Source organism: Sander vitreus, chromosome 22, assembly GCF_031162955.1.
Source record: "Sander vitreus isolate 19-12246 chromosome 22, sanVit1, whole genome shotgun sequence".
Lineage (NCBI taxonomy): Eukaryota > Metazoa > Chordata > Actinopteri > Perciformes > Percidae > Sander > Sander vitreus.
In genome coordinates, this window is record NC_135876.1 from 12153289 (window position 1) to 12179918 (window position 26630).

General features: G+C 40.9%; 1 protein-coding gene across 1 annotated transcript in view; it reads left to right on the top strand.

Annotated features, from left to right (window-relative positions):
• Positions 1-26630, top strand: part of cntnap2a (contactin associated protein 2a) — a 349283-nt gene that overhangs the window by 319816 nt on the left and 2837 nt on the right. Inside the window, exons 21-25 of the mRNA XM_078280725.1 lie at positions 4027-4260; positions 4979-5112; positions 12475-12568; positions 24310-24594; positions 26503-26574. Of these exons, the coding sequence (XP_078136851.1) occupies positions 4027-4260; positions 4979-5112; positions 12475-12568; positions 24310-24594; positions 26503-26574 (819 nt within the window). The remainder of the gene's footprint in view (positions 1-4026; positions 4261-4978; positions 5113-12474; positions 12569-24309; positions 24595-26502; positions 26575-26630) is intronic.

Below are 26630 nucleotides of genomic sequence, written 5' to 3' on the forward strand. Positions count from 1 at the left end.
GCATCTGCACTGTTGCATATTGCTACTACAGTACATCATTTTTGTTTCACAGGGATTCATTAGATACAGCATTAAAGTTGTACTTCCCAAAACAAGTTTTCATAAAATGCTCTGGGGAGAAGAGCAGTTGTTGTCAGAGGCTTTCTGCAAGCTCCCAGTCAGAGTTGATCCCCGACACGTGAATTAATTTGTTTCCTAAAGCCTAATAGTGTTTTTTCCCTGTGCTCTTGGCAGGGGGGTGACAAGATGACAGAAACACAAAGTGTGCGTGCGTGCGTGTGTGTGTGTGTGTGTGTGTGTGTGTGTGTGTGTGCGTGCGTGCGTGCATGTGTGTATGTGTGTGCGTGTGCGTGTGCGTGTGTGTGTGTGTGTAAGGGAAGAGGCTGACAGTTTGTGGTGATAGGCTAGTGTTAGACATGAGAAGACCTCCTCTGAATCCTGTCATAACCAATCAGGCATTTGGGGATTTAGAGAATAGAGATTACTGTCTGTGCGAGGGTGTGTGTGTTTATGTATTAGTCTGTGTCAGAAAAAAGAGAAAGGCAAAGAAAGGGAGAGAGCACACCCTTGTGTCTGTTTGTTTCTTTGCATGATATATGTCTCCCGTCTTTCTCTTCTGTCTCCTCTTTTCCTTCTTTTCTCTGCCTCCAGTCCTCAGCTTTGTTTTCCTTTCTTCACACATGTTCCCTCTTTTTTATTCTCATCTCTTTTCTATCTCCTGTCCCTTTTATATGTTTCACTGCTTCCTCTTCTTGCTCCGCTTTGTGCTACTCTCCTCCCTATCGAAAATCTTTTCTTTTTCTGTCTTCTCCATTTTCGCTTTTCTCTTCTCCTCTTCTCCAAATCTTCATCTGCTTTTCATATTTCTCTCCTCCATTTCCCCCCTTCATCTCTGAACCTACCCTTGCTCCTCCTCTATTTTTTCAAGTCTCATTTTACTCTTGTCACTCTCTATCCTCTTCCTTTTTCTCATTTCCTTCTTTTTCTTTCTCTTCCTTTCATTTCTTTCGCTTTCTACTTTCTTCACCCCCTCCTCTTTTTCTCTGCTCCCTTTTTTCCCATTTACACCGACCTGCTCTGCCTCTCTTCTCCCTCTCTTTCCTGCTTTTTTACTGTTTCCCCTCTACATTTTCTTTTCTTTCTCACCTATTCCCTCTCTTCATTACTACTTCGACTTTTTTCCTCTCCCAGTTGCCCCTCTCCTTTTTTCCCTTTTACCGAATTTTTCCCCCTCTCTCCCAGCGAGTGAAAAATGCATGAAGCCAGCCATAATTGCATAGTGCATTTCCATTGTATCCATATTTACACACAGCTCAGGGGACCCTGCAGTATTATTATTATATACTCTCATTCTTCTGCTTTTCTGCCCTTGAGGGTCACATAGAGCCGATGTGCATGTGTACATATACATAGACACACGCACGCATTTGCAGAGACCTGGTTAGATTTGCATGCTTGCACAAATTCCCTTTCCAATACTTCTTCACGTTCTGACATAAATCACGCACGCACGCACACACACACACACACACACACACACACCTAAAGATTCCCTCTTATGCTTCCAGACAGTTGTGTGTGTTGCTGCTGAGACTCTGGGCAGCACCTCGGAGTCTCTTTACTCTTTTTCTCAGCAGGGCAGAAAAGCCTGTGACAGGTTACTCAAAGGATCCACTTAATCTACAGTTTGTATGAATAAAGATAAAATGTATATAAATAAAAAGAATAGCTTTTAAAGTTAAGCGGAAGGCAAGATTTGGGCCATTTGCACAAGCTCTTCGTACAGTTCAAACTAAGTTATAATGCAAGTGTTGGCAAACACTAAATGAAAACAGGTTAGGTAGTTATATAGAATAAGAATAAGAAAAAAATGACTTGTTAATAGTAATTTATTACCGCAAAATGCCAGGTGTAACTGTTGTGCAGCTAACTTAACCCTTCTGTTTTCCTCGGGTCAAATTTGACCCGTTTTCAAAGTTTCTATATCAGAAATTTGGGGTTTCTTTCAACCAAATTGTGAAAAAAAATAACGTGGATGGTTCCATACACCACTCTTCACAGGTCAAATAAATGATTAGTTCACTACTTTCATTTAATTTGGGTATTTTATTTAATTTTACTGCATTTGAAAAAAAAAAGCTTCAAAAAGTCCACAAAAACAATGTTGAAAAAAGTGACATAAACATCTGGAAAAGCAAAGTGTCGAAAAAAAACGTAAAAAAATAAGGTTTTAATTTAAATTTTGACCCAGATAAACAAAAAGTTTCATGGTCGACAGGAATACAACACAAGGGTTAATTAACTGACAAAGCTAACATTAGCTTACTAATGTGACACGTTTAGAATGAAGAGTATGGTGAAAGAAGAAAAAATGTGCCTCAAATGTGCAGGCAAGACCGTTTTCTTGATGAATACTAGTAACTCTGAAACGCACGCATTTCTCTATGTATACATAGATTTACTTTCATTTATAGAGGATTGGCAGTCCACCGGCCTCCGAAAACATTCATTTTTGGAAGCTGGCTAACTAAACAAACTGACAATGCTAACGTTAGCTTGCTAATATGACACATTTAGAATGAACTGTAAAAGAGGGGTGGCTAATATGCAGTATCTCATCTGACACATGATAACATTCTGTTTAATGTATGATGTGAATGTAGTTGTGAGGTAAGAATAAAAAAGGCATGTGACCATTGTGACCATGTGACCAATCTATGGACCATTTGTCCATAGATTGTGATGGTTATGTTGATTTGTTTTTCCATATGTCGTTTGTAACTGATTCAAGGCATTCGTTCAAGCATGCTGCTCTGTCAGAAATACTGCATTTTGTATGATTGAAGTCTGATTCAGTTATTCCCAGAGGCATGGATCACTGCAGACAGTGAACAATCCATCTGCATCAAAAAACCCAAGTGAGGAGCAGGCTATTTGAAACCTTCACAAGCTCTCCGCCTGGTTAACACAGAACAATTGGTAAAATGGGTCTCTCCAGACTTCCAAAGCCTGAAACTATATTAGTGCACAGCAGAATAAAGGATAAAATTGTGGTGTAGCTGAATGGAAGTGAGGTTTTGCCTGTACGCCGATAGCAGTCAGAGATCTTGCCCATTTTCTAGTCATAAGCCAATATATTAAATTCAAGTAATGTAGCGTGAAATATTAATTGTACTGTGTCCGAAAAGGAGACGATGGGTAAAGTGAAGCTTTAAAATAAGATGCATAAATGTGTTTACTCACCCATAAGGGGTGTAGTTATACATTTTCACTGCTTCCGCGGAGGGAAGGCAAACATGTCAAGAAATATTCCATGGCTTTTACACACACATACACACACACAGAGCCTGAGGCTCGCTGCTTTCTCTGTAACCATTCTCTTTAATTTCACGCACATTGTGCCTTTTTCTCTCCTTTGTAACTAACACATGAATATTGTGCATCCGTGCACACACACACACACACACACACACACACACATTAACACAAACAAGAGGCATAACAGGAGTATTGAAAAATAAGGTCCCTTCTTCTCAACACTTGATAACGAGAATCAATAAGCCTCCTGGAATGGCTGGAATATGCCATTAGGTCTGTTAATGTACTGTTAAACAATGTATTGTTTGGTTTCAGATGCTGGAGCACAGCAATTTAACACCCACTTTACTTCACCTCCTGAACACAGCCATATTTATGTGTGTGCTTATTTCTCTCTGGCCGTTAAATATGTCTACCCCATTGTGTCTTGGCATGTGTGAGTTTATGAGCGCTTCCCCGTGGCTTCTTTTTGATGGAAGGTGTTTTTCTTTTCTTTCTGTTTGTGTGTCTTTCTGTCTTTTCTATCTTTTATCCTTGCTGTTGTTGTTGCGGTATGTTTGGTTTTGCATATTATTCAAAATATGATCATTCAACTGTTTGTGATGTAAACACATTGCCAGGCAGTATTTATTGTATTTGTGTGTGTTCACCTGCTTACATCTTATTTACGTTATCATTTATTCTTATATCTTTTTTCATCTCATCCAGATGTTGGGGGTTTCTTTGAGGCAGGAACACTGGTCAAGTACAACTTCATGCCCGAAGCAGTTGCAGGAGCCAGTAGGGACACAAAGATCCTGACGCACCAGCTGATGCCACATGAAGTGAATCTAACAAAAGAGGAAGTGGCTTTCAGTTTCAGCACATCCAACGCTCCAGCTATTCTGATGTATGTCAGCTCCAAGACGCAGGATTATCTGGCTGTGGTTCTAAGGCAGAACGGTAATGGTCCACACACTCACACAATTTGTGGTTGCTCACCACTGAGAAGTCTGTTTGCAGTAATGCTTGTTAGTTCTGCAAAGTGCATGCTTAAAGGCTGTCCTTGCAGCACAGTTTGGAAAGTTTTATAATCTCCTAAAATCCTCCCCAGTCAGCGGCCTCCCACGGAGCCGCTGACAGGCCGCAAAGTGCTTTGATAAAATAGAAGTAATACAAATTTGACAGTGCCATCTAGCATCTATCAACAATGTGCATTTCCACTCAAATAAAGCTACATATACACACACTATCTAGGGGTGCTGCTAGAAATGTTTGGGTCCCATGCACACTCAGGGCCCTGAGACAGTAAATATCTATAATCCCCTGTCAAGCTGTGGCCGTCTGAATCTTTTGGGGTTTCACCCTGTATTCCTCACCCCTGCTTGCCCCATCACTTTGAAAAGAAAAAAAACTACATTTTGGCCTTAAATGCCCAGGTCAACCAGAATACTTCTGTGGCAAGTCTTAGGTGTCATCAACTATTAATACACTAACTACTTATGGACTCGTCAGCAATCATGTTTTTACAGCCAGTGCTTGACAAATTCATTGTATTCATTCCGGTATTTATTGATGAGAGCGTATGCTTAAATCATTTTAGAGAAGTAGAAGAAAAGCAGAGATGTGAGGTTGCATATAACCAGACCAGGTTTCAAACCATTGGCTTGTACGTCTTCAGGTTCTCTACAGGTGCGGTATAACCTGGGAGGACTGAGGGAGCCATTTTCTATAGATGTAGACCAGCGTAACCTGGCCAACGGACAGCCACATAGCATCAACATGTCCCGTGTCGACAGAAGCATCACCATCCAGGTACAGACCTCGCACACACACACACACACACACACACACACACACACACACACATTTCTGATCACTCTCAAACACATATTTTAGGATTTTAGTTGATGATCAGAACACAAAAGACATACGTTTCAATTATAAAGACGTACTTATAAGCGAGTGTATGTGATTGCCATCCCGCACTCACAAACACTAGACTGAGCCAGCGTTAAGTCAGAGGGGAAAGCAGTGTCCTGTTCTGTCTTCTGCTGTGATGAAAGTGCTTGTCCTCTGCCACTGTTAATCCACTTCCAGTAGACAGCCTAAGTATAGCAACAGAGAGAATACATCAATCTGTGTGTGTTTGTATGACTGCATGCTGTTGTGTGATTGTGGCGGCATATCTTTGTGTGTCTGCTGTGCATGGCTGCGTGTATGTATTAAGAAGAAGAAGAGATACTTTTATTAATATAAAAGAGTCAGAGCAAGAGAGACTGAGCATGGTTGTGCTTGTGAATGACAATGCGTTTGCGTACGTATGTTTGTGTGTATCTGTACTTCTGGGTTTGTTTGTGGGTCTGTTTGTGTGCTCTTGAGTTTTGTGCAGCTAAACAGCTTAGCGCAGATCAATACAGCCAAGTCTCAGTCAGTAGCTGTCAAGGATGGAGTGAGAATTCAACTAAACTATTACGGACTTTGTTCTGGGCTAAAATGCTCAGATTTGGCTCCAGGCTGCAGTTTAAGGAGTACTCTAAATGCATGACTGCCGCCTGTAAAGCCTAGTTATTGATTGCATCCAGAACCAAATAAATTTGTATTTGCATGGGCTTGAATTGAACATCTACACAACAGTTTGTGTATGCACGGCCTCCTGTAGAATGTAGTTGTTCAGCCATTTCATACAGTATGTATATTCATAATTCTTAGCTGCCTTGCCTAAATATCCAGAGATGAGCACACTTGCATACTCACATGTGGAGAGCCCAACTACCTCATAGTGGCCAGAGGGAGACATTGCAATAACCAGAGCCCTTGACTCACCTCCTCTCTGCGGAATTGCTGAACCGTGTAGAGAGCATCATGTCAATAGTTCTTACTCTAACTAATATCCCAGCTATTTGTTTACACGCTACACTGTTTATTCTCTATGGATTTAATGCTCATGCTGACAGAATCAAATTTCCCTGCAAGCATCAATGGAGTTTGATCTCATCTGCTGTATCATCTTATTCATGCTACCCTCATGGATTACTTTCCATCCATGAAACACTTGACCTAGGTTTGTACCACCTCTATTTAGGGAATATTGTAGATAAAAAGGTGTACGTTAACACCATATTAACTGTGGAAATAAAAACTATGACTAAACTAGGCCATAGATGTAATTTGATTTGATTTAATTGGGAAAATTGATCATTTTTTAAATGAGGAAAAGAATCCTGCAAATGTGGAGGGGTTGTACAGATAATGCAACCACTGTATTAACACATTAGAAGACATGAAGTATGAATGGGAAAATGGACAATACTGTATATGAACCACAACATGTTTGCAGGATGTTTAAATTAATACATTTAGAACATATTGACACAAAGGAAATTAATACATAAACCATAATAAAGACAATCTCAGTTAGGACGTGTTTCTTCACTTGCATTAGTCATTGGATACAAGATAGAATATAGTGGAGTCCATATAACGTGTGGAGTCCATATAACATGTGGATATATAACAGTGAATATATAATTAGTTGTGTTCTTTCTAATGCTGGCTACCGTGCCAAGATGTCACCCTCTCTTGTGATAAATACATGTCCAAATGAAGTCCCCTTCACTGTTGTTTTCATTAAGGTGTTATAAAGTGTTGACCAGAATGAATCACAGTACATTTGCAAACCAATAATCATTACACCTCCTTTTCTACATGAGTCCTTGGTCTATCTGTCTCTCATTGCATGCACATAGAGCAGTCTCCATCCATACTGGAATCTCATCAGCTACATTCACACACTACAGTGAAAAACTGTGACAGTAAGAAAATTGAAATCTGAAACATGCAATGGAAATCAACCACATTCTCTGAGCAAATCACATCCTGCAGCTGCTGATCACCCCAGTGGGAGCACTTCAACGTAACACATCCCCTTTTTACTGGCAAAAAGAGTGATTGGAGCACAGTTCTTTGCTCATCACACGCGCACACACACACACACACACACACACACACACACACACACACACACACACGCATGCACACATAGTGTCTTCCACTGGTTGCTCGTAGCTTGGTTGTGTCTAGATATTGATGTTAGGCCCAGTGTTCGGTGTGTGACTGAAATATTAACTATCAAATGCATATCCTCCATTTACCACTCCCCATGTGCCCAATCTGTACTCTAAATAACAATCCATTGACTCTTCTTTTCCTTAAATTATAGGTTCATAACTCATCGAAGAATGATACAAAAATCAAGAGGAACACTGGTGGGCATGATGTAATTTGGATTTAGGCAATACAATCCACAAGGGAATTGTGGGGGAGGGATGGAGAGAGAACATAGATTAAGGTTATAGATAGTGCATGAAAAGTAGAGCCAGCAGGTGCGCTAACGAAGAAAACTTTGATGAGTAAAACTTTTTCATGTTGCCGTACTGCCTCCAAGCTCTTTTCAAGGTACAAACATGCACTTAGCATAAACGGGTAAACAGATATGGACATGCATACCAACAAACATGCACAATGAAATCTTGTCAGGTCAAATCACTACGAAGGCTTTACACTGCTACACTACAAAATCTACATCATTCAGTCTAAGTCATCTGTCCACTGCACTTCTTCCCTTCTATTTCTCCATTCCTCCCACCTTCTACCTTCTCACATGCTTGAGGGCTTTTAGTTATGTTAAGGAAAAACTCAGGAGCACCACAACTCATTTCAGATACGTGAAGAAGGTTCAGGAGATTTTGATGACTTACACAGAAGCATTTCAACACTCAATTGAGGAGACAAGTAAGCAGGCAGTACAGTACAATGTGTTATTGTGCAGTGCCGTCCCAACTCTCTGAAGTTCCTGTTCCTGAAGGTGTATTTAAACTCATGCTGGAGGCATTACATTTAGCTGAACCTTGAAGGTAAACAAAGATATTGCATGCGCCTAAACACAGATGCTAAAGCCAGGTCAGCATATCTCTCTCTCTGGGAAGTATGCTGAAGTGTGGCAGGGCCACCAACCTCCAAAAGGAGATAGTCCTGAAACAAAACATTCCCTTATCATACAGCTGTCTACACTCATTGAAACTGTATAGATGTGTAAATAGGCAGCAGTTTGCTAGCACGTTTTCTATATCAACTTATATGTTAGTGCACACCTTGTTTCTTATGCCCCGAAGAGGCTCTAAAATAGTTAGTGTGGATTTAAATAGTCATTGCAAAACATCTACATGGTTCACCAGACCTATTCTATAATGTAATCATTAGATTTAGCTCCAGCCATACAGCAAGTTTTTGTTAAATACCATCCATCAACAGCATTTACAGTCAGACAAAATGTGCAGATCCTGTCCTACATGCTGAAATGTTAGCTGCTTTTGAATGTTCAAATTGAATTACCGTAATGTACACTTGCTAATTACTGAATTTGAAATTGGATGACAAATTATTGCGTTATGCAATGAAGCCTAAAATGCCAATTTTGTTAAAGCATGCCACCTCCAGCATTTGAAATGTAACCAACTCATTACTATTTTGCTTACATGCCCATCAGAGGCCTTGTTGCAGCTGTTTTGATCTGAGATATGACAACGTGAGTGAGAGGCAGAGATATGAGTCAGATACAATAAAAGTCAGTTATGTTGGTCGGCCGCCAGTGGATCAAATTCAATTTCCAGGGTAAAAGAGCGAGTTGAGTGTTTTTCTGAGGCTGCGGAGGTCTCACTTCTCTGCTATTAGTGCTGTGATATGAATTGCATGTGCTAAAAGGCATTTAGACAAGTGACGGTTTAGTTTAAAGACACGTCAGAAAATGAGTGGGAAGACAAGTAGGAGTGTGGTAATTGGAATCAGAGAGAAAAGAGAGCAGAAGAGAAATGGAGAGCAAAAGAAAAAGAAGGAATAGAGAGTCAGAGAGAGCGGGAGGAGGGAGTTGAGAAGAGAAAGATCATGTATTTAGATAAAGAAAGTAGACCCACAAAATAAAATAACAAAGATCACTTTGATGCATTGAGGTTATCTAACCCCATCATGGTCCTGAGGCTTATTTCAAGGGAGAGGATTTGCATGTGCACACAAATACCTGCTAAGATGTACACACAGGCGGACACAGTGCAGTGCAGCAAGCAAGTGTTTGGGTTTTTAAACAGTTTGTGAGGTCTCTTCAGGTTAGCTTGCTACCAAAGGCATATCATAGCGAGATCAAAATAAGTTCCCATCTCTCCAACTCTGGCTTTTGCTTTCTCTCAAACTCTCCCTTCAGGCACCACACATCTCATCTCTGTTCTCTCCTCTCCTCTCCTCTCCTCTCCACTCCTCTCCTCGCCTCTCCTCTCCTCTCCTCTCCTCTCCTCTCCACTCCTCTCCTCGCCTCTCCTCTCCTCTCCTCTCCACTCCTCTCCTCGCCTCTCCTCTCCACTCCTCTCCTCGCCTCTCCTCTCCTCTCCTCTCCTCTCCTCTCCCCTCCTCTCCTCTCCACTCCTCTCCTCGCCTCTCCTCTCCTCTCCTCTCCTCTCCTCTCCTCGCCTCTCCTCTCCCTCTCCTCACCTCTCCACTCCTCTCCTCTCCTCTCCTCTCCACTCTCTCCTCTCCTCTCCCTCCTCTCCTCGCCTCTCCTCTCCTCTCCTCTCCTCCTCTCCTCGCTCTCCTCTCCTCTCCTCACCTCTCCACTCCTCTCCTCTCCTCTCCTCTCCTCTCCTCTCCTCTCCTCTCCTCTCCTCGCCTCTCCTCTCCTCTCCTCTCCTCTCCTCTCCTCTCCTCTCCTCTCCTCTCCTTTCCTCTCCTCTTCACTCCTCTCCTCTCCTCTCCACTCCTCTCCTCTCCTCTCGTCTCCTTGTATTAGTGCTGTGAACTGCTGGTTCTAGCTGTGAAGGGAAAAGGCAATAATTCAGTTGTTCACTTGATAATCAGGGTCAAGGTCAAACAATTTATTCAAGTGAAAAAAAGAATATTAGCATTTATTTGCGCTTAGCTTCTCTAATGATTAATCTGTGATGGGAGTTTTTTTGTCCCTCAGATATCATTAAGGAAACAGAGCTGCCACGAGTCAAAAGTTCTCAGTGTACTGTAAATTAGTTAGAATATTTACAGCACATTGGCTAAATTAGATTCCTTTTGAGCACATAGCTAGGGAAATAGATTTCACCCATTGTTAATTTTCTCTTTGTCTAACGCCTGATTACTTTGCTTATGTAAGCTTTATGTAACCTAAGAGGCGCCAACAACGCTTAAAGGGGGAAATTGTGTTGTCTAAACGGTGCAGAGTAAAAAGGAAAGGATCCCAATAATTGTGGTTGTAATTGACAAAGTTTGGTAAAATGGGGTTTCTTCCCTGGCTGTCTTCCTCTGTGGACCTGTATGTGGGGCTTTGAGACTCAGCCCGCCCTCCCTGACTGTGCAGCCAATTTGTTTTTTCAGTTAAAAGTAAATAGGCTGAGCACAATTTAATTGTGCCCCATTATCCCACCCTCCAGTCACCGTGGAAAACAAAACCCACACAATGCTCCACTGAGACCAGGCTTTTGGAAAGAATCAAATTAGGATATGCTGTGTTTGTGTGTGTGCAGAGAGGGAAAGAGGGAGAAAATAGTCTGGAGAGGTAGGGAGTTTAGAGAATTTTCTATATGGGAGGACTCTACTGATTCAAACCTGTAAACTGGAGCAACTCCACACACACACACACACACACACACACACACACACACACACACACACACACACACAAATCTCAACCCTTTAGTTACAGTCCAGCTCCGTCATTGCTAACAGGCCACGACAGCTGTTCAATAGAACAAATTTCCAGTAAAACACACAGTAACAAAAGTCATTGTTCTCAATCATCCTCCCCTCTCCTGGCTGGTGCTGTTGGTATGCATTCTGCAGGCTGGTGTATGCTGAGATACAGTTCTCCTGTGAACAGAGAGAAGGGGGGGGAAGGAGGATCTTTTATTTCTGGAACACACACAGAAACCAATTTGTGGGGTTGAAATGATTCTCGTCAATAGCACCGGCTGCAGCCTTCAAGCTAATTAGAAACTTTAGTGAAACAGCAATAACAAGTTAATTATGTTGCAGGGATATTAAAGTCGTGTATTCCCTCCCTCCATCACCCTCTCTGCTCTCACATCTCCACTGACGCTCTTCTGTGTGAACACGCTGCTTCTTCTCTCTGTATTTAAAGTTCTCGGGGATAGGCTTTGAACCCACGGCAGACTTTAGAAATTGCATATTGTTAATTAATGTGCGATCATTTGTCTCGAGTCTTGGTGAAGAACTGTTTGTTTGCAGGATCATTATGAAAGATTGCTTTTAAGTTTGCGTTCAGCCGTGACGAGCTTAACTAAACAAAGAAAATAAACCAAATTAACACAAATTAACACTTTCCATCTAATAGGTTTTCTTTAATCATTTGGTCTGGTGTGACTTTTGTGAGCAAACAAAATAGTACAAAGTGAGATATTGACACCACTCAATATGCATTTTTCTTCTAGTTTACAGAGAATGATCAAAGAATGATGATAAAATATGTAACTCTATTTGAGGATAATGATGCATTTTCTTGATCAGAGAAGATGTTTTTAAAAACTCAAATCTTCCATGTTTTGTAAAGTATTGCCATTCAACTATGTAGATGCAACTCGTGTCAAACTTTCTTTTAGTAAAAAGTATCCAATAACATACATAGTATCACTCACATGCCAAATTATGGCTTTTCCAGGCAGCATAACCTGCCTTGAAAACAACAGTATACGGCTTGCCTGCGACATGTAGCCATAAGCCTTGAAGTAAATGGAGTAGGAGACAGACTTGGATTCATATTTGATAACAAGTTATTTCATGTTTCAGTCCAGTTTCTGGTTGTGCTATAGAGTCTAGGTTGTCTAGTGTCTGGATTTGTTATGTTACTGGGTCATGGGAATACTAGGTTAAAGGTTTTCCTTTAACAGAACTAATTGGACCACAAGAGGGACCCGTAGAGCTTTTGATTGTGCTGTGTTGCAGCTTTACAGTGCCTGACAGCAATGAATTAGCGTCTCTCCTTCATCATCTCGTTTAATGTGCTGATGCAGGTCTAAGGCTGGGTGTCTTTTTAAAAGGCTGTGATCAGTAGCTTTAGAGCCAGACTCTCTTTAAAATGCAGATACTAATATATTATCTCTCCCTCCCTCTCTCCTGCTGTTTCAGTTGGATCATTACCCTCCAGTGAGCTACACCCTCCCAGACGCCTCAGACACACAGTTCAACCTGGTCAAGACGCTGTTCTTAGGCAAAGTCTTTGGTGAGTATGTCAGCTCGTCGAAACCCTTATTTACCAATTTTACACGGGGCAAACTTTTACCACACTTATTATGATCATATTTGTTTTCTTAACTCAAATCATACCACTCTATCCACACTCCATCGTCGTTTAAACTACTTGTTAAGGTGCTTTTTGGAGCGTTAAAGGGATAGTTTGGATCTTTTGAAATGGGTCTGTATAAGGTCATGGACGGGGCCACACAGCAAAATGTGTTTAATTTTTTTAGGTGGACCTTAAAAACAGGACCACCTAAAAAATCAATATCAGTGTACGCTATATTAAAAATATTTCCCTTGCTTTACCTTGACGTCAAACAGCCCTTTACGACGGGGAACTGAATTTGTTATATTGCTCTCTTTAAAGCCACCAGACTCCTTTGACAAAAACAGTAATTTTACCTCGCGGAACACGGGAGTTGCTGCTTTACTGCTACCTTGATCGGTTAGTTTGTTTGTTAATTTTGTTAGTTCCTTACCCTTTTAAAACACCAAAGTCACACAATAACACACACAGGAGTCTGGTGGCTTTGAAGACAGCATAGATGTATACAACAGCTTCAGTTCCTTGTCGGAAAGTGCTGTCTCACGACAAGGTAAAGCGGTGATAATATTTTAAATATAGCGTACACTTAAACAGATATAGATTTTTTGTAGGGTGACTAAAATTAGTTTTGCTGTGTGGCCCAGTCAACAGCCGTACATTGCTTAGCTTCCTTGTCGGCACTCCTGCCTGCTTCTCCAAACTGGGGGCGTGCCGACCACCATCTACTGTAGGCAATACACTGACTATGTATACATCCCTACCCTACTTCAAAAGATCGGAACTATCCCTTTAAGGAGCTCACGTTTCTAATCTTTCTGAATCATTTTCATTGTGGATTAGTGAAGAGGTTGATTGTCGCTATTGAGGCTGTAACAAAATTAGATTTTCAGCAAAATAAATCCATGCAGTTATTAAAATGTAATTAATGTATGTGGGTTGACCTTGCTTTAATCCCCAACTGGAGGTTATCCACTTGGGTTAAACCGGATAAAACCAATCACAGTTGTCTGCTATGAGGCAAAAAGTCAGTTGACATCTCTCCTGTCCAAAAGTAAAAGCCTGGACTTAGAGGCACACGGAATTTGAACACAGTGTTGTTTTTTCAGCTGTAGTCATATTTAGGTTCTTAATATATATTTAGTTTATGCTGTATGTATATGTAGATAACAGTTATACTCTAACTCTATTCTATTTCTGTAATTTGATGTAAGTCAAACCCCTTAGATAAGCTATCTAATTTACAAATGGGTCCTTAAAACACATATACATAAATAAACATGAATAAACAATTAGGGCAAAATGAGACTATGAGATAAATTAATAAAACGAATCCAAATACACACAAACAAAATCTCTCCATGTCCTTCGCTATTCTGTCTGACTCTCAAAAAAGGCTGTAGTTACTCATGATGTCCACTAGAGGATGCCAGAGGATTGAAATAAAGATGTTGGTGCAGCACATTATCACAGCTGCTCTCTCTCTCTGCCTATGTGTGCACCACAATTGTGGCTGATCTGGTAAATACTGTTAGGATGAAAACTTAACATACTTAACTTCTCATTGAAATTGCCTTGATATTTTGTTTCCTAGCATTAGACTGTCCAGGATTCTGCTCAGTGCTTGAGCGGCTTATATAACTGTCAGAACATAATAATCCAACCTTTACTTTAGGTAATTTTCCCTTTGATGTTGCCATTTATGTTGTTCAGTCACTGCTACTTTGACACTTGTGAAACACTGACACTGCAGTGCTAAAGCTAATTTAAATGTGATTCATGATCTTTTGCATCAATTTATTTTTTCCCAATAAATGAACTAAGAGCATGGGTCTTAACAAAACCCTAAATAATCTGCCCAAACACCTCAGACGTTGATTACCTTAATTATCAACAGCCAGTTACCTAGGTTCTCCTGTAGTTTATGGCTTGATTTTGGTTGGTTTTATTAGCTTCTTTAATAACTCATAATGTACGTAATGGTAGATTGTATCTCATTATTGGCATCCTGCTGCAGCTTGCTCTATTCTCCTCGTCTCTTTTGTCCTCTACCTCAAGTGCCGAGAAAGTCAGGGAGGTTGAAGTAATGGCTGACTTCACTTACCAGCCAGAACTATGGACTGCTGCACACACCATCAGAACCCCTGGGAATACAACGCCACACACACACACACACACACACACACACACACACACACACACACACACACGTGAACAGGCACATTCACACACAGAACACAGCGATCCATCTTCAGCCAACCAACACAGCACAGATGCTTGTAGGACACACAGGACAAAGTCACTGCACATGCCACAACAGACCCAACTCATATAGCCATCTCCTCAAATGCAGCCTTACACTTTACACATCAATAGACTCAACAGTGCGATGTAACTATAGGTGTCTCGTAAACATAACGGAATAATAAATGTAGACAGAGCAAGGAAATAAGAAGGTAATTGGATCGAAAAAAAGGAGGAAAACAGAAGGATGACGGGAATATTGTGATGAGAAAGACAGGGAGAGAAAGGAAACAGAAGAAAAGCAGGCGTTTGATTTTGCACATCTTATCAGATCTGTTCCACATCTGTGTTAGGACCACAGAGACAGGAGAGGCTGTCAGATTCTCTATTTCTGGGAGACAGAGACTCTGTGTTTGGCACAAACACACACACACACACACACACACTGATCACAGCGACGTCTCCCCTATCACCTCACAGTCTACTGATTGTGGGATGGGATAAGCTGGCGAGAATAAAGATGGTAGAAATAAAGAGAGGTAGACATTAAAGACATATGCACAGATAGCCAGACACTGTTTCTTTAATCATAATAATATATAATAAACAGTAAATGTGTGTTTTACTAACTCCTTAGATAACAACTCTGCTCTACAAATTCACATTAGCATGGTGCATGTCTATATCTTTTCCAATGTGATCATTTTCGGCTTTCTTCTGTTTTTATATTTTTGTAAACATAATATATTTTGTCATACAAAACAAGCAATTTCATGACGTCACCTTGTGCTCTTAAAATTGAGACCGGCATTTTTCATTATTTTCGTTTTATTCACATTTTATACAAGAAATGGTTGATCACTTAATTGAGAAAATAACTGTTGAAAATCAAAATAATTGTCAGTTGCAGCCTTAGCTAATATACTTGCCCAGCACTTCTAATGCAGACTCAAGTAAAGTACTGCCACACCGCTTGAACAAGCAGAAAAGCCAAAGCTGTCATAGCCTCACCTTTTATTCCTGTATAAACTGACAAACACCTAGAAGGGCATGTTTTGAATGTTAACGTCCGATTACAATGCTGTGGTCAGCAAAATGTCAATCTGGTTTGTGAGAAGAAAACCAATGTCTACTTACTATGAATTGTGTTTGTTTGTTGTAGCTGTCAGTGTGAATAACTCAGCTCCAGGGTCATGGGATCTACTGTGTTTGCTGCCAATTGTACTTAAGCGGTATTGATCATGAAGCACAGGGATGATTCGGCACATGCTACATACAGTACTGTATATGCTACTGAAACTGCTGAAGCCTGATGCTTAATGTATGCATGCAGTGTGTGAAGGTAACTGTATACGCGCATCAGTGCTTTACTGCATATTTATTATTGAATTTAATATTTATTTATGGCATATTTATACATGTAGAGTTGGAATGTAAGCTGTGTGTGTGTGTGTGTGTGTGTGTGTGTGTGTGTGTGTGTGTGTGTGTGTGTGTGTGTGTGTGTGTTTTGGTGGGTGGGTTGATGTGGGTTGAAGTATTGTGTATGGGTCTTTCCTCCCTGGGAGGACATGAGTCATACATTAGCCAGAGCAGCAGGCAGGCTCCAAACCCAGTCCTCAGTGCCACAAATCTGACTCTGTGTGTGTGTGTGTGTGTGTGTGTGTGGACTGTAAGTGACTGTGTCTATCTAAGTGAATAAATTCAGAGCCAAAGGCAGAGAAAGAGCAGGAAAAATAGTGACACTATGAAAGTGCTATTAGAGACTGATGATTGTAGCCCTGAGGGTTGCTTGCAAAGGACATGTACATCGGTACCACACTGAAATTGGCCTCTCTTGTTCTATTAACTCTGCCCACACACATTTAACACGTCGCTCCCTCTGTGTGCTGCCAATTATTTTACACAGGCTTTAAGTAATGCCGCCATTTCCAGGTGTTATGTCATTATTCTGAGAAACTTTAAGCCATAATGGCTATTGTATGCTTTCAGAAGTCTTTTTCATGTGCTTTTATTTTTAATCGGGACTTTTCTTTCATTTGAAACGTACTTTGACCCTCAGAATGGACCAGGGAGCCATTTTTAGCAGGACATGATGTGAACCAACTACCTTTTTTGTAAAGTACTTTGTACATTTAAAGAGAAGTGCCCTATAGATAAAGCTTATTAGTGGTATTAACTGCAAGTACCCGGCTTTACCCTTTTTTACCCTGTTTTAACAGCCATAACTCTCAACCATCTGCCTGTACTTAAGTGACATTTTTCCAGCACCATAAGCAATAAATATCATCACTGTGTATTTGGATCTGTCACTGAATAATAATGTGTCCATCTCTGCTAATCCATCTATGCCATCTTGCAGCTCAAGATAAGGTCAACTTTGTCATGCTCAAGATTTCTGTTTTAAGCTCAGCTATTATAAATACATATGATTATTGTTTGTTTTTTTCATTCTTACAATATTGGCATATTTAACCTGGGTGCAGTAAAGTAAGCAGACTAGGCCTTTATAAAGATATATGTATATGAATTATTTGAAAACCAAATAGGAGTTTTGAGTATATACTGATGGAGCTCAAGATTGTTTTGATAAAAGGTGAAAATATTCCCTCTAATCCTTCAAATAAACTAATTTGTCTGTATATGTTAATTTAATATGATTATATAAACACCTTGCTGATGATGTTTTTTAGGTGTTTCTGTTTTTGAGGATTCAGCACACAGCTACTGTATACACAATAGAGCTAATTCTGTGGATTCTTTATAACTAACTAATTAAGTGCAAATCACATGTACTTCACTCACTGCTGAGTGCTGGCTCATGATAAAAGTACAATCAATGTCCTCCCTGCCCGGCAGCCACTGGTTCAATGCCTGACTGTCTTTTGTGTTGCGACCTTTGGGCAGAGCCACCAGCCGCCCCGACTCGACTCAAATTAAAGCATTGATGAACTTCTGATGTTAGATAAGGCTGATAACACACTCACTCACCTATCTCCAGGCTATCTCTATAATCTCAGTGTGCCTTTAAATCGAGATGGACGGACCTGTACCTGGTCACCGCTTTGCGTGTGTGTGTGTGTGTCTCTGTGTGTGTAAGGATGACATCATGCCTCCCTAGCTATCACCACTAGTTGTACTTTTTACTGGTGAGTCCTGATCCAAGGCAGGGTGAGTCCGGGATCCACGTTTTCTCCAGCTGCTGTGTCAGAGTGGGGGTGGGACTGCACTGCAGTGAGAGAGAGACAGAAAGAGAGAGAGACGCTTGCCAATGTGGTACCATGTCAAGAGATCCACATAGCACATAGAGGAAGAACGAGTGACAGAAGAGGAGAGGAAGCTGGTTTGCCTCATAAACTGTATATCAGACACTGACGCAAACTCCACATAGGTAACTACAGTTGTATGCATGTGTGTGTGTATTATATACCTGTGTGTCTTCATTTGTATGTTTTCTTGAATATGCATGAGTGTGCCAAGGTCTGAGTAATTCATCGCCTCTGTTACTCTAAATGTGAATTAAATTTGCTGCTAAATACGATTTCCCCATTGATTGACATTAAGCCAAATTTGTAATGCTTTTGAATTTTAAAGGCAATCTACCCCCTGGAGTAATTGGATTGCAGGCAAATTACACAAAACCCTGGTGTGTGTGTGTGTGTGCGTGTGTTTGTGTGTGTCTGAGTCAGAAGGAATTAGTCGTTTGTAAATTATTTTTATTGGTGCTGCGTCTGTTGTGTCTGTGTTTTTTGGCTTGTTGTCGTATAACCTGACATCCTGGTGGAGGAGGAAGAGGCAGCATTGATGAATACACCTGTGTGTGTGTTTGTGCGTGTGTGCGTGTGTGTGTGTGTGTTTGTGCGTGTGTGCGTGTGCGTGTGTGTGTGTGTGTGTGTGTGTGTGTTCAGTAGGGTGTTGCAACCACAGGTGTATTCCCCATGCCTAAAACTAACAGTCATAAATCTACTTCAGCTCTTATCTCCCTTGTCATACATCCGTCATTTCTCTTCCTAATTCTTCACACTCTGTTTCTCCACACCTATTCTCTCAATTCACTGCCAATCATATCAGTTTGGTTCATCACCATGATGTTTCTATGAGATTCGTACCAACAGTTTCGTATAAACCGCACTTACAACCAAGCAATCAAACAGGAGTGTACACAGACAAGATTTAGAGGAGAAAAAAAGCTGTGGTCAATTTGTAGTTCTTGGCTTTATTATCAAACTTTGCATCGGATGTAAGTATAGATAATATGTACACCAAGAAAAAGCATGAAGAGACAAAATACCAGTTAGATTTGAAGAGAATACAGGAGTCTTTTTTTCGCTCCTTCACATCTAGGTCACTATTTCTCATTTTTATGACAAACTCTTTATTTAGGAATCTCTTTCATTTTTGTATCCCATTTTTAAAATTTCTATCTGCCTCCCTCTCAGTCTGTCCCTCTCTGTGATACATGAGCCGTGTGTGTGTGTGTGTGTGTGTGTGTGTGTGTGTGTGTGTGTGTGTGTGTGTGTGTGTGTGTGTGTGTGTGTGTGTGTGTGTGTTCTTGTTTAACTATATATTCGTGGGGTCCAAAAACCGGGAATACAGTATACTTGTGGGGTCCGGACAGCTTTGTGGGGCCAAAATGCTGGACCCCACAAGTTTAAAGGGCTGTTTGAGGGTTAAGACTTGGTTTTAGGATTAGGGTTAGAATTAGGTTACCCTATGTTAGGGTTAGGGTAAGGGTTAAGGTTAGGCATTTAGTTGTGATGGTTAAGGTTAGGGTAAGGGGCTAGGGAATGCATTATGTTAATGGCGCACCCCCCTATCCCCACAAAGATAGTGCCACGCACGTGTGTGTGTGTGTGTGTGTGTGTGTGTGTGTGTGTGTGTGTGTGTGTGTGTGTGTGTGTGTGTGTGTGCGCAATACCACATGTTACATATTAGTTATTGTATTACAAAGGGTGTGGTGGTTGGATTCACATTAATATTCTTTTGATATGTCTCAAACGCATCATACTTTCATTAACCCCACCCCCCTTCTTTTTCTGTTTCTCATCCCTACATCAGCTTCCATTTGTTGCCATGGCAACGGTTTGATCTCCTCTACCCTGCCCCTCATTTGATCCCCCTTCTTGTCACCCCATTTCTTTCCCACTCCTCTTTTTTTTAACACACACACACACACACACACACACACAAACATACCAGAGACACTTTTCTCCCCCTTCTCCTCCTCTCATGTCTCTCACCTTTTCTCTCACCACCAGTCCTTTATGGCGACACAGCCACACCCACCCTTATAGTTCTGCAGTTCTCTCCATCCTCCCTTCTTTTTTCATCCTATTTCTTTTTTTTCCCCTTCATACAATTCACCCCCCTTACCCCACCCCAACCCATTGTCCTCACTCCAGCCCTGTCATCACAGTTTTATGTGCTGCCTCACCTTTTGAATTATTCATGCCGTGTCTCTGGCCACCCTGGTGACACACCATCACAAGGTGCAACCCTCTGATCAACATGATGAACTTGTTGCTGTCTAATCATGATTAGTGTGTGGAGAGCTGTTGGCTTGAGTGTGTACTTACAAATGGTTTATTGATCAGTTTGTTAAGCCCCTTTAGAAGCCACCAAGGCAAGCAAAGTAATGGATTACAAGCCTTTTGATCAGTGTGTGGTGACTGGCTCTCAAAAGCCGATGTTACTTGTTATTGTTCATGAATTACTTAGTATGGTGCTAAGCACTGGAGATAGACAAAATATTCCTAAAAGGTGTAAAAATATATAGCTCTGTTGGCAAGAACTTATCACTGAAGGCTTATAATGGTTATACTTTTAAATTTGCATTGGAGAAGTGTTACTCTATGGTTGTTATATAGGCTACTGTTAGTGGTTTGGTTATATTTGATTGCATACGATATTCACATTACTTCCTTTCTTCCTGTATGCATATAATATTTCATAGAGCTAAACCAAAACCTCAACTGAACATTCACAACTGGAGATTTTGCTGGGCTAATATAGTGGATTGCATTAGGTGTGTAATTGTGCCCAACTCTTGTTCCTTGGTTAGTACTAAATGGATATGATGCCATTAAAACCACTGAGGCCTCTTAACAGTGACAACCCAGCCCTCAGTTCATAATAAATGTGTGATGTTTATGGGTATTATTATGTTATTTGAATTGAAAACATGCTGCTTTCTAAGGAACGCCCCCGAATCACTGGCCGCAAAACAAATCCGAAACAAGGGAAGCTTGTCGGCCATTTACTCACCAGCATTGTATGCTAAGCAGCCTGTTATACTCCCAACAGAGAGCCTATTAGTATTCACACACAGGCCTCTGCAGTGATCAACACATGTTCATGCATACAGAGAGGACTTGTATTCATATTCGTAAGTTATCAGTATTCTGCTCACTGTGCTATACTGTAAGGCACTTCTTTCCATGTGTGTCTGTCTCCACCTTTTCTGCACTCCCCCACGCATATGCAGATACATACCCACTCTCATGTAGACAGCATCCACACCATTTTCAAGGTGTGAAGTTATTTTTAGCAGATACGTCCGTCTATGTTCTTGCAAAAAAGGGCTGACCGGTGCCTCAGCAGACATGTGAAGCTAAGCCACAGTTTAGAACACACATGCTAGCAGCATAAGTGCCTCAACGATGAACTGTAAGAAAACTAAACTGCAGAGCCTGTATCACATGATTGTTTTCAACACACTCAGCACACTCAGATACAGAATACAGTGTATACACACAGTGCAAGTTTTTGAAGGAGGTCTGGTCATATGATGAATACGTAGAAGACTCATAGTGCTGAGCTCTATTCCTGGCAGCACAATCAATAGGGTACAAACACACGCACACACACACACACACACACACACACACACACACACACACACACACACACAAAAACACACTTGTATTGGACCCATCAAAATGGAATAAAGAGGGAAAATTACATTATGACCCATGTCCAGATACTCAGAACCCCATCATCTAACGTAACACAATTCACTAAATAAACACACACACACACACACACACACACACACACACACACACACACACACTGAGCAGTACTCTAGTTAGTCATCCCTTGTTCATATTTTGCTGCAGGGTTGTCCAAACAGCAGTTCCTTCTGGGTGTGGCTCAGCTGTGTAGCAGCAGAGCAGCCATGCATGTAACATTAAAACCTAGCTCCGTCTGCACATGGACTGTATATAGAGAGGTCTGCACACATAGCCAGAGTTCTTGTGATGGAAAAATATATTTTGCAGGTCTGCACAAGTGTTGAAGACAGTTTGGCTGTTATGAAATCTTTCCAGGTTTCTGCTGGAGTGGAGCATGTCTGAAGATGTTTGTTTTATCCAGGGTTAAAGTCTTTACTGAACTGTAGGTGTTGGAGGGATTTTTTTTATCATTTTCTTTGCTGCCTGCAGTTTCTTCTCTCCCTCTCATCTTCTCTCTCTTATCTTCTCTGCAGGTGTGTGTGTGTGTGTGTGTGTGTGTGTGTGTGTGTGTGTGTGCGTGCGTGCGTGCGTGCGTGCATGCGTGCGTGCGTCATCTTTTGTATTCAATTTAACACTTAGATTGTTTTAAATGAATGCCCCTGAGCCAAATCAATTCTGAGAGAACAAACAACAGTACACACTTTTCAGTTCCAAATTTCTGTCAGTAAAAAAATATATATATATTTGTCAACACTGGAAAATATGTGGTGTGTAACCTACAAACAGCCTATATAATCCACAGATTGAACAGGGAAATATCACTGGCTGGACAGAGCTCAGTGGGCCAGCTGCAGGTCAGACGTTGGTTTGTGTGTGTGTGTGTGTGTGTGTGTGTGTGTGTGTGTGTGTGTGTGTGTGTGTGTGTGTGTGTGTGTGTGTAGGCGTGCGTGAGTGCATGCGTGTCTGGGTGCGTGTGTTTATGTGTGTGTGTGTTGAAGTAATTGTAGTATCTGAAGAGCCTATAAGGTTAAAGTTTGTATAAAGCTCAAATGTGCTGAGACATCATGAGCACTGTGTTAGTGAAGTAAGTTTAATGATTTTCCTCTCAGTGGAGTGATGTGTTGAGAGGATGTTTTATGTGATTCTGTGATTGGGGGCTGAGTGGGATCAATGATTTTATGTGTAGTGTTGGAGCCCCCCAAAGAGACTCTGACCTCAAAGGGACTCAGACCTTTTCTTGCCAACTCACATCTATTTACTTTATCTAACATGTTACCTAAACGTACCCCTTATAAGCCATGTTCCTGCTGCAGCAAGACAGAGTGCATATTGGCTTTGTGCTCTCCGGGTTCTGCAGGATCCGTCATGATGCTGAAATCCTTGATGTAATAAACCTTTTTATAATCAAGAACAGTGTCAACGAAGTTCCTTTTCCACACATCGGCAACGCAGTGCTGCAACTAAGTATACAACATAATTCTCTTTAAAAGTCGAAAGAGAGGGAGAAACGGACTGTGACGCAGAGATAAGAGTGCACAAATTGCTGCAAGTAATTCTCCAAATGATGGTAATTGTCACAGGTAGAGCGTTATTTGTGAACTGTTAACATGGTGGACAACAAGACACATCATTGCAGAGAAAGAAGAGAGTAACAAGTAGGGTTTTTTCATGGGGTTATTATGAACACAGCTTGAAAGAGCACAAGCAACATGATGATATGAAAGGTTAAGCAAAACCACAACAAGTACCGTATAGGAAAAATAACATTGTAGAAGCCTAATGTTTTCCTCTCTGTTTGCCATAGAGACTGAAACTCACATTGCTGCTTTCTGTTTTAGAAACATATGAAAATCCACATGCTATGACTCTAAGACATCCTGTGAATAGGAGATCGAATATAGAGAGAGACACAGAGAGGCTGTAAGAGCAGACAGGGAGTTAATTAATTCTCCATCTTTTAAATTTGACGTTAGAGGTCAGTGTATATTCCTCTTCTGCTTTCTCCCTCCTCCTCCTCCTCCAGCCTCCTCCTCATCTCTCTTCACTCTCTTCCCTCTTCATTTATGTAGATTTATATTCTGCTGTTATATATTTGAGTCTGTGCATCAGAACAACTTGTGCCTACTAGAGTTTGAGTATAAGCTCAGTTTTTGAGTGTGTGTGTGTGTGTGTGTGTGTGTGTGTGTGTGTGTGTGTGTGTGTGTGTGTGTGTGTGTGTGTGTGTGTCCACTAAGAGTGTACATAGGATGTTGAGCTTTCAGAGAAAGTGTGTTGTATGTGTGTTCATTTTTTGTGTATGTTTTGGCCAATCACTGCTGATGCTTTCTCTTTAAAAGCTGCTGTGGTCGATGCTTGAGATCGCTGGTTTATCTTTGCTCTCTCTCTCTGTCTCCCCACCTTCTCTCAATGTCAGTCAAGTTCACGGCCATGGTTCCACATAAGTTAACATCACAGACAATAACAAGATGTTATTGTGTGTCTGTACAGAAACTGGACCCATAGACCCAGTCCTCATCGAGCGTTACAACACCCCAGGCTTCGTCGGGTGTCTTTCGCGGGTACAGTTTAACGGAGTCGTCCCCCTCAAGTCTGCACTGAGGACCGTCGCACAGGCCCAGGCCACACCGACAGCCAGTCAGCCAGACCGACAACCTGCAGCCGCCTCGCCGGTGTCTTACCAGGGCAAACTGGTGGAGTCCAACTGTGGGTCATCACCTCTCACCATCCCACCAATGTCTGCCGCAACAGATCCCTGGCGTCTGGACAACACAGGTGAGGATTACTCCAAAAATCCTGAAGATGCTGCTGTCGGTCCATGAGAATAGCACACATAATTTAACTATGAGCAGAGGTGGAAAGTAACCAATTACATTTACTCACGTTACTGTATTTGAGTAGTTTTTTGTGTACTTTTACTTTTTAAAGTAGTTTTTAAAATATATATAATGTAATTTTACTTTTTATTTTACGTGTGTTTCGTTTGAAATATTGTACTTTGCTACGTTTTAAATCACATCCGTTACTGAGTTAAAAAAAAGGTTTTGGCATAGTCTTGTTTCTTTTTTAAAGGTTTTTGCTGTTTCAAATTTTAATTTGTGTTTTTTTTTAAAGGTTTTTGTTGCTTTTTTGAGTTTTTTGGCTTTGTGCCCTTAATAAATTGCAAAAGACTGCGATTTTTAAATTAAATAAGTAAAAGTAACTACGTAACTTTTACTCTGAGTACATTTTAAATGAGCTACTTTTTACTTTTACTTGAGTAGATTTTTATACTGGTAATTTTACTTGTACTTAAGTAAGAGTTCATCAAAGTAATAGTACTTTTACTTAAGTAGAATATTTTTGTACTCGTTCCACCTCTACTACTACTATAAGTAGCAACTTCCTACACTAAAAACAGATTGTGCCAATTGAATGTGGTTCTGTTGAATTGACTTAAGATGGCACATTAAGTGACGTAAAAATGCACATGCACATACAAGCTCGGCAACTGATCCCTTCCCTACTTACATACTCTAACTCTACCTCTAGCTTGAACATGTAAACACATCCATGTACACACACACACACACACACACACACACAGACCTCAGCACTCCTGTGTCTAAGGTTGCATTCCACGTCAGTGTTTAGTATTTCAGAGCGTCATTATTCTGGATGCAGCCGTATTCCTCAGGCTTGGTGCCAACTGTGCCTTTGGGAACGTTGAGCTATCTGAGATTGATCCAGTCCATTGATCTGGACTCCAGGTCCAAACTCACAGTCAGCAGTTCTCCACCATCTTTCCACAGAAAGGGTTGCTATTTTTTTTGCTTTACATTTTCTCTAGACATTCTCTAATCTATAATTCATCCAACCCTCCTTCAATCCACCATGATCTTTGTCTCTCTTCTTATTGATTGTTTTTATTCTTTTTTTTTTCTTTCTTTTTCATTTCCATCCTCCTAACTTCCATTTACTTTATTGGTCCTCGCCTCGGCGCTCTGCTCTCTGCCCTTGTCTCTCATCTTTCTCATCGAGGCAGCTGACATATATAATGAGTCTGACTGCTCTCCTCCCTTCTGTTGCTTCACCCCTTTTTCCCACCTCAGCCTCCTCTTCTCCGTCTTACTCATGCTCTTTCCTTCCCTCGAGAACTACGCAGTCAGCAGCAGAAATAGCTGACAGCTCATTGCAGGGTGATGCAGTTTTGTGTGAGTCTGTGCGTTTATGCAGGTTGTTGTGTTATTAACCTCTTAACCTGTCATGGATCTTTAATGAAATACATGAAACAACAATACATTAAATAGGATGCCTGGCACTGGTGTATCCATCCAGTTGACGGTCTGATATATGTATGCGGTGGAACTGAGTCTTTTTGCTTCACTGTTGAATAGCAGAACTTTGTAGTTATAATTCAGCACAATATACGCATGGAATTATTCCTTGTGACTTTTTGCTGCTGAAAAAAAGACCAAGGGTGTTATTTTTGTGTGAGCAGGACTGTGACATGTTGTTATTTTCCTGACCTTATAATGCACTCTCGCCATCTGTTTGGTATTTTCATGTGCACAAATTGGTCTAGTGAAGCCATTCAAGTTAGTTATATTGCAAGAATGAACATAACACATCTTAGACATTCTTTTCATCCCTTTATATGTGAAAGTACGGTTTCATTTTTTTCTTTCTTCTTTCTTTGCTCAGATGCAGAGTTCCCCTTCAATGAGGAGAGAGTGATTCCTGATGGAGTCAACAGAGACTCGGCCATCATTGGAGGTAAAGAATGTCAATTCTGAAAGCAGTTGCCATATCACATTTAAATCAATGTTTTT